This window comes from Crinia signifera, chromosome 1, assembly GCF_055691185.1.
Source record: "Crinia signifera chromosome 1, ASM5569118v1, whole genome shotgun sequence".
Taxonomy (NCBI): Eukaryota; Metazoa; Chordata; class Amphibia; order Anura; family Myobatrachidae; genus Crinia; species Crinia signifera.
In genome coordinates, this window is record NC_139217.1 from 76,934,427 (window position 1) to 76,951,200 (window position 16,774).

Consider the following 16,774-nt stretch of genomic DNA (forward strand, 5'->3'; position numbering starts at 1 on the left):
TTGGGTGAGTTATTGTGTTTCTGCGCGAGGTAAATACACTGCAATTTAGATTTAGACACACCTCACCCAAATCTAACTCTCTCTGCACATGTTACATCTGCCCCTTCTGCAGTGCAACATGGTTTTGTTCATTTGTGCTTTGCAATCAAGTCTGAAATATAGCCTTTTATCTATCTCTTTCAGAATTCAGTTTAAACTCCTTATCCTCACTTACAAAAGTTCTTACCCTCTCCCTTCTATCCTAATCTCCATCTGTACTCCCGCTCACACTCACTTCACCTTTTGCAAAAATATGGGTACTTATGTATTATCTGGACTCCCATGTTAAATGCACCCCATTTTTTCATACCCCTACTATCCAACTACGCATGGAGTTGATTTTATCTAGTGTGGCGAGCGCAGCGAGCCACTGTGCCCGAAGCGTGGCGAGCGTAGCAAGCCCCGCGAGGGGACACGGCCTCATAAGAAAACCGGGAGTCCAGATATTACATAAGTACCAAAATATGTAACCAAGATCTCTGAATTACCTGCTACCCTGTAGTTTTTCAAATCTTACTGCTCATGCCCCTTGAAGTGCTGGGGGAAACATGGTTTGTGTCTTTCTAGTCTGGAACAACCTCCTCCCTTTCAGCACCTGAGGGGCATTACTAATTTGATTGTTTTTATGTCAATCTTTCTACCGTTAGTTTGTGAATGCTGACTCTCCTCCCCATTGATTTACCACCTCACTCCCATCTCAGACGCCTCCTTTAATGGCCCATCTCTATTGGATGTTCTATCTGTCCTTATCACACTCCTCCCCTTCCTACAAAGCTGTATGCTTAAGCCTACTGAACTGTCATGTGATACCTACACGCCCTTTATAATGCCCTACACTCCCTTTATAATGTACTCTCTGTCATTGCTGGTTTCATTTCTCCCCCTTACGTAATAGTTACATGTATTTGGCTAATTATGAGTTTCCCGTAATTATATATACATATATAATATAATATGATATGATGGTTGCCACATGTAATTTGGTTAATCTGTCTCCCCTGTTTGTGTCTGTGTTGTACAGTGCTGTTGACCTGTGTTGAGCCCTATATATAAATTCGGTACTTGTGTACTATCACGGCTCCCATCTCATCCCATCTCATTGCATACCATAAGGCTTAATATGGTATGCAATGAGATGAGATGTGCTGCGATGGGACCCGATCTTATACAATTTAAAATTGTATACCATTGTATATGGCATACGATGAGATGAGATTTTAAATTGTATAAGCACACTAATGGGTGCTTTCAAGGTCAATTGGCCCCCCTATAAGATTTTTAATTGTATAAGCACCCTAATGGGTGCTTACAATGTTAAATGCACCCCCACGCCACCCCCACTATCAACGCCAACCCGAAGCGTGGCGAGCGCAGCGGTACGCGCCCTCCGACCTTTTCATACCCCCACTATCCATGTCGGCGTGGAGTTGATTTTATGTAGTGTGGCGAGCGCACGCGTAATACATGTAAAGTATTACGCGTCCCCTCGTGGGGCTCGCTGCGCTCGCCACACTATATAAAATCAACTCCACGCCGACATGGATAGTGGGGGTATGAAAAGGTCGGAGGACTCGTACCGCCGCCCCTCGCGGGCTCGCTGCGCTCGCCACGCTTCGGGTTGATAGTGGGGTGCATTTAACATTGTAAGCACCCGTTAGGGTGCTTATACAATTAAAAATCTTATTAGGGGGGGGGCAATTGACCTTGAAAGCACCCATTAGTGTGCTTATACAATTTAAAATCTCATCTCATCGTATGCCATTGTATGCCATATACAATGGTATACAATTTTAAATTGTATAAGATCCCATAAGATGGAAATCGTGGGAGCCGTGATAATACACAAGTACCATAAATTCTAATAATAATCATATGGTTACACAATCCACCTAAAAAAAAAAAAAGCTTTTGTGCTAGTCTTATTGATGCACTGCATGTGAGTCACATGTGATAGGTGCAGAGAGAGTTAGATTTTGTGAGAAGTTTGAATTAGATTCCTAAAAGGAATTTGAGCCAGTGAGGGGCTTGTAGGAGAGGGGAGGTAGTGTGTTTGGTGAGGAAGATGAGCTAGGCTGCAGCATTGAGGATAGATAGGAGTGGAGAGAGGCATTTTTCAGGGACGCTACATAGGAGGAGGATACAGGGGTCCATTCTGGAGATGACCAGAGAGTGGATAAGGGTCTTGGTAGCATCCCGGGTGAGAGAGGGTCTGATCCTGGAAATATATTTGAGATGAAAACGGCAGGTTTGTAAGAGGTGCTGCATGCATGGTTTGAAGGACAGGAAGTATTCGAGAATTACTCCAACACAGCACACTTGGGGGCTAGAGGAGATAGTGCCAACAATAGACAGTGAGTTTGAATGAGATTATGTTGCTTGGAAGGGTGGGAAGATGATCAGCTTGGTCTTAGACATGTTAAGTTTTCGAAAGCACCGAGACATCCAAGAAAACATATCAGAGAGACCGTTGGAGACACAAGTGAGGAGAGCAGGGGAGGATTTGAGTATAATCAACCTAGAGATTATATTGGAACTCAATAGAGCTAATGAGTTCACCTAAAGAAGACCATGAACAGAACCTTGGGTTATACCTACTGTTAGTAGACCAAGAAGGAATGGTCAGAGTTAGGAGGACAGCCAGGAGAGGGCAGTATCATGCAGGCAGAGGGAGGGAAGGATTTCCAGTAGTAGAGGGTGGTCAAAAGCAGCAGAGTACAAGAAGAGTCAGCATCTAGAATGTCTTCTGACATGCATGCTCTAGAGTATTATTACTTTATTTATATGATTTCATAGCCTACTCTTCACAATTTAGTCCAACTTTTTATACCTATTTGACTATTGTCACATTGCTACAGATCTGTTACCCCTATAGCCCATTCAGCTGTCCAGTAGGCACAGTCATGCACATCTTTGTACAACCCGCTTTTCCCTAGAGAATAATAACCAGTTCTTTGGACTTCTAATTGCTTACAAGTTACTAATGGGAAAATGTATTTCCTATATCAAAATCAGTCTGAAATTGCACAGAATGACAAGAGGAATTACATTCAGAATGGTATTCAGTGAATATTTAAATACTACCCTGTTCATTAAACATCTGAATGCATTAAAAAAAATAGAGGGGATTAAATCAATTTCATCAGCAGCTGCGGTGCATAGCATTAAAGTAATAAGATTAGATCTAAATAGCCTATGCAGGGAAGGGATTAGAGAAAAAAATATATACAGAATTAAATTACTTTTTTGAAACACTGAAAAGGGCACAACGTAATAATACTCTTAAATTGTTCTGTGCCATGCTTAGTTTGTGTACTTTTTGCAGTACTTAATTTTGCATATTTTTTTTTTTTTTTATGTTGAGCAGTTATGACACACACATTGCTTATGGTGTATACACACGGTACAATTCGGCATACAATTTTGCCTATATAGTCAAAATCGCATCGGGGTCGCATGCAGATCGCACAGCACAAATCAAAGCCAGATAGAGAGGGCTGCATTGCATGCATGTGTCACTTGCCGCGCGATTCGATCCCGATGCGATCCGATCAAATAGCACGGCCATCGACCGTGTGTACACACCATTACAGTAAAATAAAAAACAAATAGATGATATAAAACAAGAGTTGACCAGGAACCTGCTTTATTGTACATGGTTGGCAACCCCACATCAGTGCTGATCCGATATCTGGACTTGATATGCCTGGAAGTCTAGTCCAATTGAACACTTATCCACTTGTAAGCAGTCATCATCCAAACAGACTTGTGAGAACCCTTCTGTGATCCAGTGCTTCAAATGATCCAGTCTGTCTATTCTGGCTTTCCACTACTATAAACAAAAATTGACCAGATCTTGCAACAGTCAACCTTTTGGCTCCAAGGGTTAGATCACGGTTTATGGACAGCTGTAGTGAAATCATGATTGTGAATTTGGTGTGACCTTTAAGTGCGTGCTCTTCATATAGTAAAGAATAAATTGTTGAAACAAATAAAGGGGAAAAATATGCATTTTAAACCCAGTAGTAGTTCATCAGATATCCCGTGATCTTGGACAACACAGCCAATATAGAGCCAGCAGAATATGTGGTTATTAGAATGAGGGCAATCATTTATTTTTGAGTCAAGGTACACATGACCTCCTACAACTAGGGATGGCCATCGTTGCCCTTGCCATCGATGGCAATTATGCACCTGGCCTTGGATAGTGCTAAACTATGCAATGGATGACAATCGATATTTTTACATATCGATGGTCTTCCATTGTTTGATTGATTGACCTGTGGGACAATCAAAACAAGGGGGGCAGGGCTTTGCGGATGTCGCTGGGTGGAGCTATGCTCTGTGTCCCGGCACTTTGGGGAAAAAAAGCAAAACATCGTTTTGTTGTTCCATGGATGGAGGGAAACCATCTGGTTCTCCCCCATGGACTGCAAAAGTATTCGACAATGGCCATGAACCATCGATGATTTCGAATCATCGATGATCGATGGCCATCCCTACCTACAACTAGATTCAGTGCAGTGCAAGATACTTGGCAAGAGTGAGCCACCAGGTTCCATGCAACTCTGTAAGCATTGGCCATCCTTTTTGGCCAGACATCCATCTTGGTCTCAACACCGTGTTAATTGTGCTGATTCATTTAGTCAGCTACACTTGTATATCTGTGTGCGACTTATACCCCTTTTACACCGCCGCAAAACCCCGGGTCTTCGGTGGGTCAGACCTGGGTCAGCGGCAGTGTAAATGGGACACGCCGTGACCCTTTACACTGGAGTTCTACCCAGGTCCTGACCTAGGTAGAACACGGCTAGGACCTGTGTAGAGGGTGGTGTAAATGAGAACACCGGGTCATCCGACTCAGCTCTCATTTACATCAATGGGGGGCGTGCAACCTGCGGACCGCAGCATCTGCAGGTTGGACGGGGGGCATAGACAGCCTGCGCTGCTGTCTGCTATACTCTGCAGACTGCAGCAGCGGAGGAGGTAAATGGATGCCTGTGTGCGGCATCTATTCACCTCCCAGATGACGGCTGGGGGGGTGCACGGGGGCTGGGGGCAGCCCAGCAGCCTACCTTGGTGCTGGGCTGCCCCCAGCAAGGCGATCTGTGTTTCCGGCGGGGATCACCGTGGTCCCGGTGCTTAAAGATGATGTCATCTCCAAGCTCCGCCTCCGTCTACACTGCGGGTGGGCACCACAGTGTAAACTGTGTAAATCCCGGATCCGACCCTGCTTGGATCCTTCTTCCAAATGCTGGGTCGTATCCGGGATTTTTGGTGTAAAAGGGGTATTAGTCTGTATATGAAGCTGTCCCCTCTCCCTAATACTCACCTTGGCCATCCACCTGCATTGTGAGTGATGTCATTTTGACCATCAGAATCCTGACTATAGCCTGGATAAAAGGTCTCACAGTCTCCTCCCCCTAGTGTGCAACTCTAATACTCACCGGGATTCTGACTGCTGCATTCATAGACTCATTCACACACAGATATACAAATTTTGCATATCAAACTTATCGGCCCACTATTGTGACGACGGAAAAAAAAATCCCGTCACTATCAGAAACTCGTGGCACATTGCACACATTTGTAGCAGGTGGTAAAGGGCAATCTATTCAGTGCCATTCCACAGGCTACAATGTGTCTGACACCCAGGTCTACCTGCGGACTCCTTGTACACCTGAGCAGTGAGATTTTATTTTTATTGTATAAAGCAAAAATCATCATAAAAGCCTAAAGTTATTACTGGTTTAATCGATCTCTGAGAACTTATAAATAATAATAATAAAAAAAATTCTCTCTTAAATGTGAGCTAAAATTGATCAATTTTGCTTTTTTATTTACCTTTAATATTTCTATTACATTGTGATCTTAAAAAGTTGTTTGTAGTATTCTATTAAACTGGCATCTCAGTGTGGCTATGTGATGCTCCTAAGGCAGGCATGTCCAAACTGTGGCCCTCCAGCTGTTGTGAAACTACACATCCCAGCATGCCTTGCCATAGTTTTAGCATTCCCTAATAGCAAAACTGTGTCAAGTCCTGATGGGACTTGTGGTTTCACAACAGCTGGAGGGTCATAGTTTGGACATGCCTGTCCTAGGGAATACAATATTTCTTATAACCCCACTTAAATTTGTAAGTGAGCTCGGCACGTGTACGCTGGGCGGGTTACAGGTAAAGCAAAATCACACACAATGAATGATGATCACAATAAGCAAAATGTTTGTCTTGATATTGTTACTTGTCTTATGTAAATATAGGGCAATCCTGTAGATATTTAAGAATAACTAGAAACATGACAATAACTTTAGGGTAGTTCCTTTTTTACCATTTCATCCGTTGTCTGGTGTACGGTATTGCACAATACGATAATCTTTGTTGATTTGTTTTTGCTTTGCATCACTCAGGTATGGCTTTACAAACATGCGCTATATTGCTTCCTTGATCAGCGGTGTTGGCATTTTTATGATGGGCGCTGGCTTGTCATGGTACCATGGCATCATGGGGCTACTTCACCCACAGCAAATGGAATCTCTCCTCTGGGTAGGTCGTCCTTCTATCTTTACAGAATGCCAAAAAAAAACAAAACATTTATTTGTAAAGAAAGTAATATAGATTGTCTCTTTTGCAGGCTTATTTCATTCTAGCCGGATCATTAGTCTCTGAAGGAGGTAGGAAATCCTCTTTGCCTATTCCCTTTGTATTTATTTGGAGAAGTTACTAATATATTGTAACATTAGGCGCTCTGTATTTGCATGTTCTCTCCATTATAGTCAGAAAGCTCATATTGGATGATCTCATCTGAATAGTTGTTCTCATCAGATTAGAATTATTTCTACTTGTTGTTCTAGACGTTTTCTAAATCTGCAGACTGATAGATGTGGTAGAGGATGCTCTATCTGTGACTGGCACTATACTCTACCTGCAGATGTTGTGCATCCATCTAGCATCCTGCTTTACAGCATTGGAAAGTAGAACATTGAATACATGGGAAAAAGTGCTAATGCGGCTGTCTGTGCAATCCATTCTCCACCTAGGCCAACCTGTGATCTAGAATATATATAAGGATGTACCATTGTAATAACTGTCGTTTCCTGTCTGTGATTTAGCTACACTCCTTGTCGCTATTAATGAAATTAGGAAAAGTGCAAGGACAAAGGGGTTAACCTTCTACCAATACGGTAAGTCCTGTGTTCTACAAACTCACCCTTACTATTATTGCGGTAATATGATTAATCTGCCTACACGAATAGCTTGCCCCGGCTCATCTGCAATTGTTCAGTGATTGAATACAGATGTAAAACTTCAAAGGCAAAACCAAACAAAACACCTAAATGCAACAATTAAGGCTTTAAGCCCAAGCACAGTATCCTGGTTGATGCTCCAACCTAAATAGGCTGCAAGCAAATATAAGCTACTGCAACACATCCTGCAAACCATTGGTAGCAGCTTGGGGGGGGGGGGTCATTTGAATCTATCTTTAAGTGTAGATATTGCATATTATTGCAGCTGGGGTTTTGAGAAAGTAAATGATTACCTCCACATTCTGTTACAGATCAGTTAAGCTCCTCTCAAAAAGCTTGGTCGGACCTGGGATTGATATCCTGGCTCCAGCGCTTTCACATTAGACCCGGGTAACCCTAGTCAACCTGGGTCATAAGTGTTGTTGCTTTCACACCACACATCCACCCTGGTCCATACGTCACCAACCCAGCAATAACCCAGGTCCGAGGTGCAGTTTGAAAAGAGTATAATGGGGATCTTAAGTAGTGCACTATGCAGACATGACAGATGCCCCTATGAATCTCATCTTCTGTGCATTGTAAGTTGCTTTCATTATAATGCCCGACAAAAAATGAATGCTTAATATGGTCTGCCTGCTTAAAAGTGAAACGTGCAGTAGTGTAAGATATTGTAGCAGCAACATTAGCTTTTGTTACCCTGTCTTAGAAAGCAAGGTCAAGCTAACAAACCTAGCTTGTATTACAGAGGACACTTTTGTAATGTGTATTTCATTCCAATTGCTTTGACTAAACAGCGCCATTTTTTTAAAACTCTAGCTCGGGATAGTCGGTCAGTCACAGCAAAATAAACTTTTTTTTTTTTTTAGTTATCGAGTCCCGTGACCCAAGTACTAATGTGGTGCTGATGGAGGATGCTGCAGCAGTTTTGGGAGTGATCATGGCTGCCTCTTGTATGGGTCTGACATCACTAACAGGTAACCAGTGGTATCAGGGTTTGTCCTTTTGACAGTGGCCAGCACCATTGTCTGTAACCTTAAATGTGGCGCATACAAGTAGATTGTTAGTAAATTAATTGGCTGGTACTTGTTTCCTAGCGCGGCGCCCAAGATTACCATCTTATGGCATCTTATGCCATCGCATCGCATGCCATATATCCGCATACGATGCAATGTGATACGATTTTTCATTGTATAAGCATCCTAATGGGTGCTTACCATGTTAAATGCACCCCCACTATCAACGCGAACCCGAAGCATGGCGACGCAGCAGTACACGTCCTCCAACCTTTTCATACCCCCACTATCCACGTCGGCATGGAGTTGAATTTAGATAGTGTGGCGAGCGCATCGTATTACTTTACATGTATTCCGTGTCCTGCGGGGCTCGCCACGCTTCAGGCTCGGTGGCTCGCTGCGCTCGCCACACTATATAAAATCAACTCCACACCTACGTGGATAGTGGGGGTATGAAAAGGTCGGAGGACGCGTACCGCCGCCCCTCGCGGGCTCGCTGCGCTCGCCACACTTCGGGTTGGCGTTGATAGTGGGGGGGTAGTTGTAAAATAAAAAATCGTATACCATCGCATTGTATGCCACTGTATGGCATACGATGCGATACGATTTTTTATTGTACAATATCGCATCACATTGTATACCATATTTAGTCTTATGGTATACGATGCGATGGGCGCCGTGCTAGGAAACAAGTACCAATTGGCTACATTCCCATGTGTCCTGCCTATAAATTAACTGCAGCCCTATTTGCATTTACTTTACAAACCTAAAAGTAAAGATTGCAGTTCGTTTAAAGATGTCCGCTCTCGGTAATAAAATGGGCTGTTCAACATTTATTTACTTCCTATAGTAATTATTTGATAAATGCATATGTGTGTTTTTAATTAGAGACATAATACCTATTGCTACGTGAGTATTGGTGAGGTAGGTTACATACCAATATAGCAGTTAGGTCGTTAATTCTGAAGATACCTCATTTTATTTTTATTTTTTTCCTATCATTCCCATGATTGGACACATGCACCCGAGGCAAAGTTACATGAATTACGGTTATATACTGCTGTTGTCTGAACTTTTAATTCTTTCTTTCACCTCATAAATCTCAACAACCACATCTGTTGTATCGGCAAACGGCAGTCACATCTTTTGTTTTATTGTGCGTCACCTGTCACAGAGGCAGTTTAAGGTGTGTAATGTTTCTATCCGCTGTGCTGATCTCTGGTACTGCCTGGAATAACTTCCTGCTGAATAAACTTCTGCATCTTATGTGTTCTCTCCTCACCTGCACACTTAGTATAATAGTGGTGCAGAATATAGGCGTGTTTGGTGCTGGCCTTCTGTTTCGTAGTACTCCATTTGTACATTCAGTCAGTGAATCCTGATAGTGTATCCCTGATTTTCATTAGGTAACCCGTATTATGACAGCCTGGGCTCCTTGGGCGTGGGGACATTGTTAGGAGCAGTATCTGCCTTCCTGATTTACACCAACACGGAGGCTCTTATCGGTCGCTCCATACAGCCGGAACAAGTGCAGCGTCTGACTGAATTCCTGGAAAGTGACCCCGCTGTAAGGTAACAAAACAGGGAATATTCCCTAACTTTACGTTATGTCCAGCAATTTATAATGAAAGTATTGGCTTCTCAAGGACACTAAGGTAAACACTGGTAACTGATGGCTGCAATATTATGGTGTGAGATGTGAAGTTGTGTGAATGCTGCCTTTTCCTGCTGAAATGTTCAGCTCACAAGTAGATCAACCATACCTGCTTATATTTCCAACAGAGGCCAGTGCAAAATGTACAGTATGTCATTTACAAATGTTCTGTTTAGCAAATTAATTTTCTAAACTAGTTTGGAATTCTTTTATATGGAACATTTCAATAATTTGTACTAACTTAGGGGTAGATTCTAAAAAAATATGCTAAAGTATATGTGCCCATAGAAACTGTCCTTCAATATTTATTAAGTTCAGACTGCAAAGTATGGCATCAGATGACATTACTCTGTATCCCATTTATCCAGACATGGTGGTCATTGCTGTGAGAAGCAGTGAATGTACACAAATAGTAATTTCATCTTTCACGTTTTATATTTGTAGTCAGGTTTGTAAATGAATTTGCTGTAGACTTTATTAACAGTTTCTTATATAGCGCACACATATTCCACAGCGCTTTACAGAGAATAGTTGAACATTCACATCAGTCTCTGCCCCAGTGGAGCTTACAATCTATGTTCCCTACCACATGTGCACGCACACGGACATTCTAGGGTTGATTTTTTTGGGAGCCAATTAACCAACCAGTATATATCTTTTTTTGATTGTGGGAGGAAACCGGAGTTCTCAGGGGAAAGCCATGCAAGCACGGGGAATAAATACAAACTCCACACAGTTAGGGCCACGGCGGGAATCAAACCCATGACCTCAGCGCTGTGAGGCAGTAATGCTAACCATTACACCATCCATACTGGTCCTTAAAGCGGTAGTACAGCAGGTTGTGTGTGTGTTTCTCTGCAGTTTCACATGCAATGTATATTATGGATGAGCGCAACTAATCTCCCAAAATATTTCAGGGCCATTCATGACGTCAAAGCTACAGATATGGGTTTGAGCAAAATACGATTTAAAGCAGAAGTGGATTTTGATGGAAGAGTTGTGACCCGATCATACTTGGAAAAGCAAGATATCGACCTGCTTTTGCATGTAAGTTTTTTTTTTTTCAGTTTTGTTTTTCTGACTTTTTCAGTTCCAAAATATAACAAGATGGTCCTGACTCAACGTTTTGATGCTGCCCAGCCAGGGATATGGGCAGCATCATGCCAACGTGTCCCTGTAACAGGGAAGCCGTCCTACTCTCCCCACCACTGGAAATTAAAAAAATAAAACAAAAAAAAATTTTCCCTCCCCCAAAACTGCAGTTCCAGCTAAGAAGCGGTTCAGTCTTTTTTCTCATTTTGCTAATATAGAAAAAAAGGTAAATATTAAAACTATAGTAAATTATCCCATGACTCCTAAATGTAAATCTATTTTTAGAAACATTACATTTGCGGATGGAAACGTCCAGGGTTATTTTTAAACACCATAAGGGAGATTAAGCTATATATGGTTCAGAGATGGGGCCGGAAAGGGTTTCATCTGGTAGCTGGGCCCACGGTCACGTTTGTGTGATTGCTCTGGAATAATTCTGCACTGGACCAGGAAAAACCAGCCAGGACCGTTTCCTCCATGTTGTGACATCTGGGTCCTTGATCGGAGCAGCCAGTACATTACTATTAGATATGTATCCACCTTCCCTCTATGATTTCTTATTTATGTAGGTACTGGCCACATTTTCTGAACAATGGAGATAATGTGATCTGATCGCAGTAAAAATTTGTTCTCAAAATGGGCAAAACCATGTGCACTGCAGGTGGGGCAGATGTAACATGTGCAGAGTCAATTAGGGTGGGGAGGGTTGAAACTGGAATCTAAATTGCAGTGTAAAAATAATGCAGCCAGTATTTACCCGGCACAGAAACAAAGTAACTCACACAAATCTAACTCTCTCTGCACATGTTACATCTGCCCCACCTGCAGTGCACATGGTTTTGCCCATTTCGAGAACAAATTTGTACTGCGATCAGATCTGAATAAGGGCCAATGTCCACTCCTGCATTCTTATGTCTCTAGATGGCTCCTCAAATGAGTAAAGTCAGGTATATGCGGACATCCCAGTCCTGCCCTTTAGAATAAATCATTTAGGAATTCTAACACATGCTCCTAACAGGACCAGCATGATGGCATTGCAGTTTGGTGTATAAGGTATCCATAAGATGCTTACGTGCACGTGACATTGGCTTGAGTTTATTGAGCGTTGTTGGACTCTGTCCTGTAGAAAAGTTTTATTAACCTACTGTATAAAACATAGAGATTTTGTCCCAGACTGAGCCCAGTTTGTAGCACATATTTGGTCTGTTTTGAGTCTCATGATTTGTCTGTGATGCAGGAAATCCGCCAGGTGAAGACTTCAGAGGACTTAGAAACGTTCATGCTGAAACATGGAGAAAACATCATAGACACATTAGGTGCTGAAGTAGACAGACTTGAAAGAGAATTGAAGGTACAGTATATTTCTTTGTGCGGTTTGTATTTGCAGTCTGGTCACATGATAGCGGTGCGCTTACATTTTGTAAAAATATATAATTGTCTTTGCATGAAATAAATGTAATAAACAGGAGCATTCATTTTGCAGAGCTCATATAGAAGTTACAGTTCCCGGAGGGACGAAGTCACCTTCGATCCCCTTTGAACCGCCCGGGAACCTTCAGTGCAGCAGGACTGCATACAATACACTGAATGCAGTCCTTTTGCATATGATGTATCGAATGCAAACCAAGCCAAGCCTGCCGAAAGGCCTGGCGATGCGCTATATCTATAGTGTAGCCCTTGCAATCTTCAGGCTCCGCTGCGATGCTCCTGGGATGGGGCATCACATTGGACCTAATGTCAAAAGCAAGAGATTTTGAAACTTTTCATCCAATTTCTCACCAGAATTGGATAAGAAGTGACCAAATCGCTGTGGAATCAACCTAGTGTATGGACACCTGTAAGTTGTAAGTGTATCTAACCCCATTTGTCATTGGTGATTCTCTACCATATAAAAAAAAATCTCAACGTATATTTCTAGAGCCCAGTTATGTGCATTAGCTACAGGTTACTTGTCATGGACTCCGGGAGACCAAATCGTGATAATTAGAAAGGTCGTTTCATCTGCCTTAGTGTCTATTTCTTAGCTCAGTGTTTCCAATGATGTGGTGGCACAGAGCACTTGCGCGGGTGCCACAGGTTGCTGGTCCAGGTTTAAGACAAATAATTTAGGGGCCATGTAATATCACAGTAGGTGGCCCCCTATCATAAAATGATGTGGTCAAGCATAATCACAGCCCTGTCCACCATAACATAACCAAACCTAGGATTACATATATGTACAATTTGCTACATTTAATCATTTTTGTAGAACATGTCGATATGACATTTTTGGCCTAGAGGTGTAGTGAAAGAATGCTGATACTTTAGGGCAGGCATGTCCAACGTTGGCCCTCCAGATGTTTTGAAACTACACATCCCAGCATGCTTTGCAATAGTTTTAGCATTCTCTAATAGCAAAACTGTGGCAAAGCATGCTGGAATGTGTAGTTTCAAAACATCTGGAGGGCCAACGTTGGACATGACTGCTTTAGGGCATCCTGGTTCTAAAAGCTTTCAGAACCACTCCCTGCATTGGGACTTGCCAAGCACAACTGATTAAATTGAACTTTATATTTTATGAAAACGAGGCCCATCTCCTACCTCAAGGCCTTACAGATCCCAGACTAAATGAACGGCTTTGTTTTACATCCATCTCTGTTTCTGCAACAGCCTTGGCTGCTGCTAATTTATAGTCGCTAATTTCCTCCGTATTCAGTTTGGCAGCTCCCCGGGGAGCCTATTTTTGGATTTGTGTGTATGTGTGTCATGCTGTGCTCACACAGCGCTCTTGAAGAAACCTATGGTGTTTAGGAAGTTCCCCCCTCTGTGTTTCTTAGATCTTCTTTACTAACAACACTAAACAATAGTCTGTCATTTCTTCCAGTTCCATCCAAACTAGAGTGTATTCTTACAATTAAGGCAATGGGGGACTGGTTAAATAACATAAATGATATGACCCAGGGTGCAACCAAATCAGACTGCTAAAAAAAAAATGTGTTCACTAATTATGTTAATAATTTCATGAATCTGTAGACAATGGGTTGAATACAATTAGCTGAAAGTTCCGTAGCGTGAATTCCCACATTACAATGTGGATCTTTTTATGTGCGCCTTTCAGTTATAAACAAGAAGATCCGGGCATTCCAGCAATGTCACATATTAGCTCTCCATTGCACAGTCCTACTTTAAGTGCATGAAAGATTGGGGAATCATCCTGAAATCCCCAAAATTACAAGTAAGACAGGAAAGTGTAAGAAGGCTGGTATTGGCCATAAGCAAAGTGTTGGAGGCTGTTACTTGGCCCAGATTGGTTGATTTTTGCAGCTTAGAAATAAAGGAAAACTAGAATCATCAATTGTATTTCCGCAAGTAAGGGTCTGTAGGATTTAGCGGCACATTCAAATGTTTTCAGTTACACTTTTTTTTTTAATGAGGTATTTTTTATTGAAATTTTTTGACAAGAACTAAACTCCCAAAACATACAAAGGGTGTAGCGGACACAATTGGCAAGTATCGCAGATATTGAGAACAAAAATGGCAAAGTACTTATGCAGTGATAAAGAGACAGCAGATTATTATGAATATCAAAGCTTTATCATGAAGTGGTCATAGATCGATCGATAGAGCATCCGAAGGCGCCATTCGGGATCGCCCAATCCACCACCAATAATAAAAGAATAGCAATATAAATGACAGGAGTATAGACTGTCACTGCAATGCCTAATAAGTATACATTGTCAAATTGGAAAAAAACTAATATTACAAAATCTAGTGTCTGGATAAACGGAAAAGTGAAGAATATGAATAAAAATAAATCAAACTTCTTAACACAAAACTCCCCACCCTTTATAACTTAACCCAACCCTAGGCATACTTGGATCCTATAAAACTATACCCGTCCCCTAACCCTTACTAAACTACACTAACCTAAGTCTCCTTAAAATAGGAGAAGAAAAACATTGTCTGGCTGGGGCGGTAAAGTAACAACAATAGCTAGGACAAACCCGACCTTCCCACCAACATTTTGGATTTTTAAGTCAAGTAGCATCCCAGCTAAATAATAACATCATGGAGTGACAAAGTAACAAATCTATACCTCCCAACAACATCAGGATATCCCGTTATCCCTCCCACCCAAATAAAAGATAACGCAACTAAATGGACTGAATGGGGTGATAAATTAATGGCCAGGCACTTAGACCAAGACAGAATATTCTAATTATTATTAAAGAATAATCGGTACTTGTGTACTAGCACGGCGCCCATCGCATCGCAGACCATATGGCATATGATGGTATGCGATGCGATGTTACGCGATTTTAAATTGTATATCATCGAATTGTATGGCATTGTATGCCATAGTATCACATATACAATGGTATGCGATTTAAAATTGTATAAGCACCCTAATGGGTTTTTCAATGTTAAAAGTGCCCCCTCTAACATAATTAACGGTGTTGGGTGCTTAGTATGTTAAAAGCACCCCAACTGCACCCCCACTATCAACGCCAACCCGAAGCGTGGCAAGCGCAGCGAGCCCGCGAGGGGCGGCGGAACGAGTCCTCCGTCCTCTTCATACCCCCACTATCCACGTCAGCGTGGAGTTGATTTTATATAGTGTGGCGAGCGCAGTGAGCTACCGAGCCCGAAGCGTGGAGAGTGGACGCGGAATACATGTAAAGTAATACGCGTCCCCTCGCGGGGCTCGCTGCGCACGCCACGCTTCGGGCTCGCTGCGCTCGCCACACTATATAAAATCAACTCCGCGTGGCTAGTGGGGGTATGAAAAGATCGGAGGACGCGTACCGCCGCCCCTCATGGGCTCGCTGCGCTCACCGCACTTTGGGTTGGTGTTCATAGTGGGGGTGCATTTAACGTTGTAAGCCCCCATTAGGATGCTTATACAATTTTAAATCATATAGGGGGCTTATACAATTTTAAATCGCATCGGTGTGCATCGGGTGTATGGCATGCGATGCGATTATATGTCGTGCAAATTAATATCGTGGGCGCCGTGATAATACACAAGTACTGAATTATCAAACTGGTCCAACATAATGAAAAACAGACAGTGTACCGTTAAACTAAGCATAGGAGCCCTGAACCTCAGTCAGGCCAATCTTTTTCCCCCTGCGTAAACATAAGAATAGCATTGTTCCCGCGTACCCAAAAACACAAATAAAAGAACTGTAAATAATGAGATGAAAGTCCAGAGGTTGTCCCATTCAGCCAAAACCTTGCATATAAAGGGTAAAAGGAGCAATCAAATGAAAGGTGTCGTAACTTTACATCCACTGGTACAGCTGCATTGCGGATCGTTAGATATTCCTAAATAGCAGGAATCAAAATGCCAGTTACAGTTGTAAGAGACGCCTCATTCTGAACAGATGGATCCAGGAGTGGAGCTGCCGCAGATGAGATGTAGACCACTAGATTAGGGCTCAAAGGCTCAGCCATCATGTCACCAATTTTGTTGATGGCCTGGAGGATACTTTGCAAGGAGCCAGACATCATGAGAAGTGTCAAAATGGTGATAGCTAGCACACCACCGGAGTGCACAAAAGGGTAGTGTCCAGACAACCTCAAGTGTCACAAAGGACTCCAGGCATTAAACAGTGTAGGCCCTGCAATGTATGGCAGAGCTGCGCTGTCTCAGGGTGCCAGGACGCTGCGGATACTGCAGGAAGTCTGTGCGTGCAGGGCAGTAGGTCACCAACGAGGAGAGCTGGGTAAGGCAGATCAGGAGTTTGGCTGC

The 16,774-nt window shown here is 42.5% G+C and overlaps 1 protein-coding gene across 2 annotated transcripts in view; it reads left to right on the forward strand.

Moving 5' to 3' along the window:
- SLC30A9 (solute carrier family 30 member 9) overlaps positions 1–16,774 on the forward strand; it is a 75,335-nt gene that overhangs the window by 48,431 nt on the left and 10,130 nt on the right. For both annotated transcript variants that reach the window (XM_083165797.1, XM_083165781.1), the window contains exons 11-17: positions 6,445–6,580; positions 6,669–6,708; positions 7,147–7,218; positions 8,148–8,255; positions 9,701–9,866; positions 10,866–10,995; positions 12,278–12,391. In XM_083165797.1, coding sequence (XP_083021923.1) covers positions 6,445–6,580; positions 6,669–6,708; positions 7,147–7,218; positions 8,148–8,255; positions 9,701–9,866; positions 10,866–10,995; positions 12,278–12,391 — 766 coding nt within the window. The remainder of the gene's footprint in view (positions 1–6,444; positions 6,581–6,668; positions 6,709–7,146; positions 7,219–8,147; positions 8,256–9,700; positions 9,867–10,865; positions 10,996–12,277; positions 12,392–16,774) is intronic.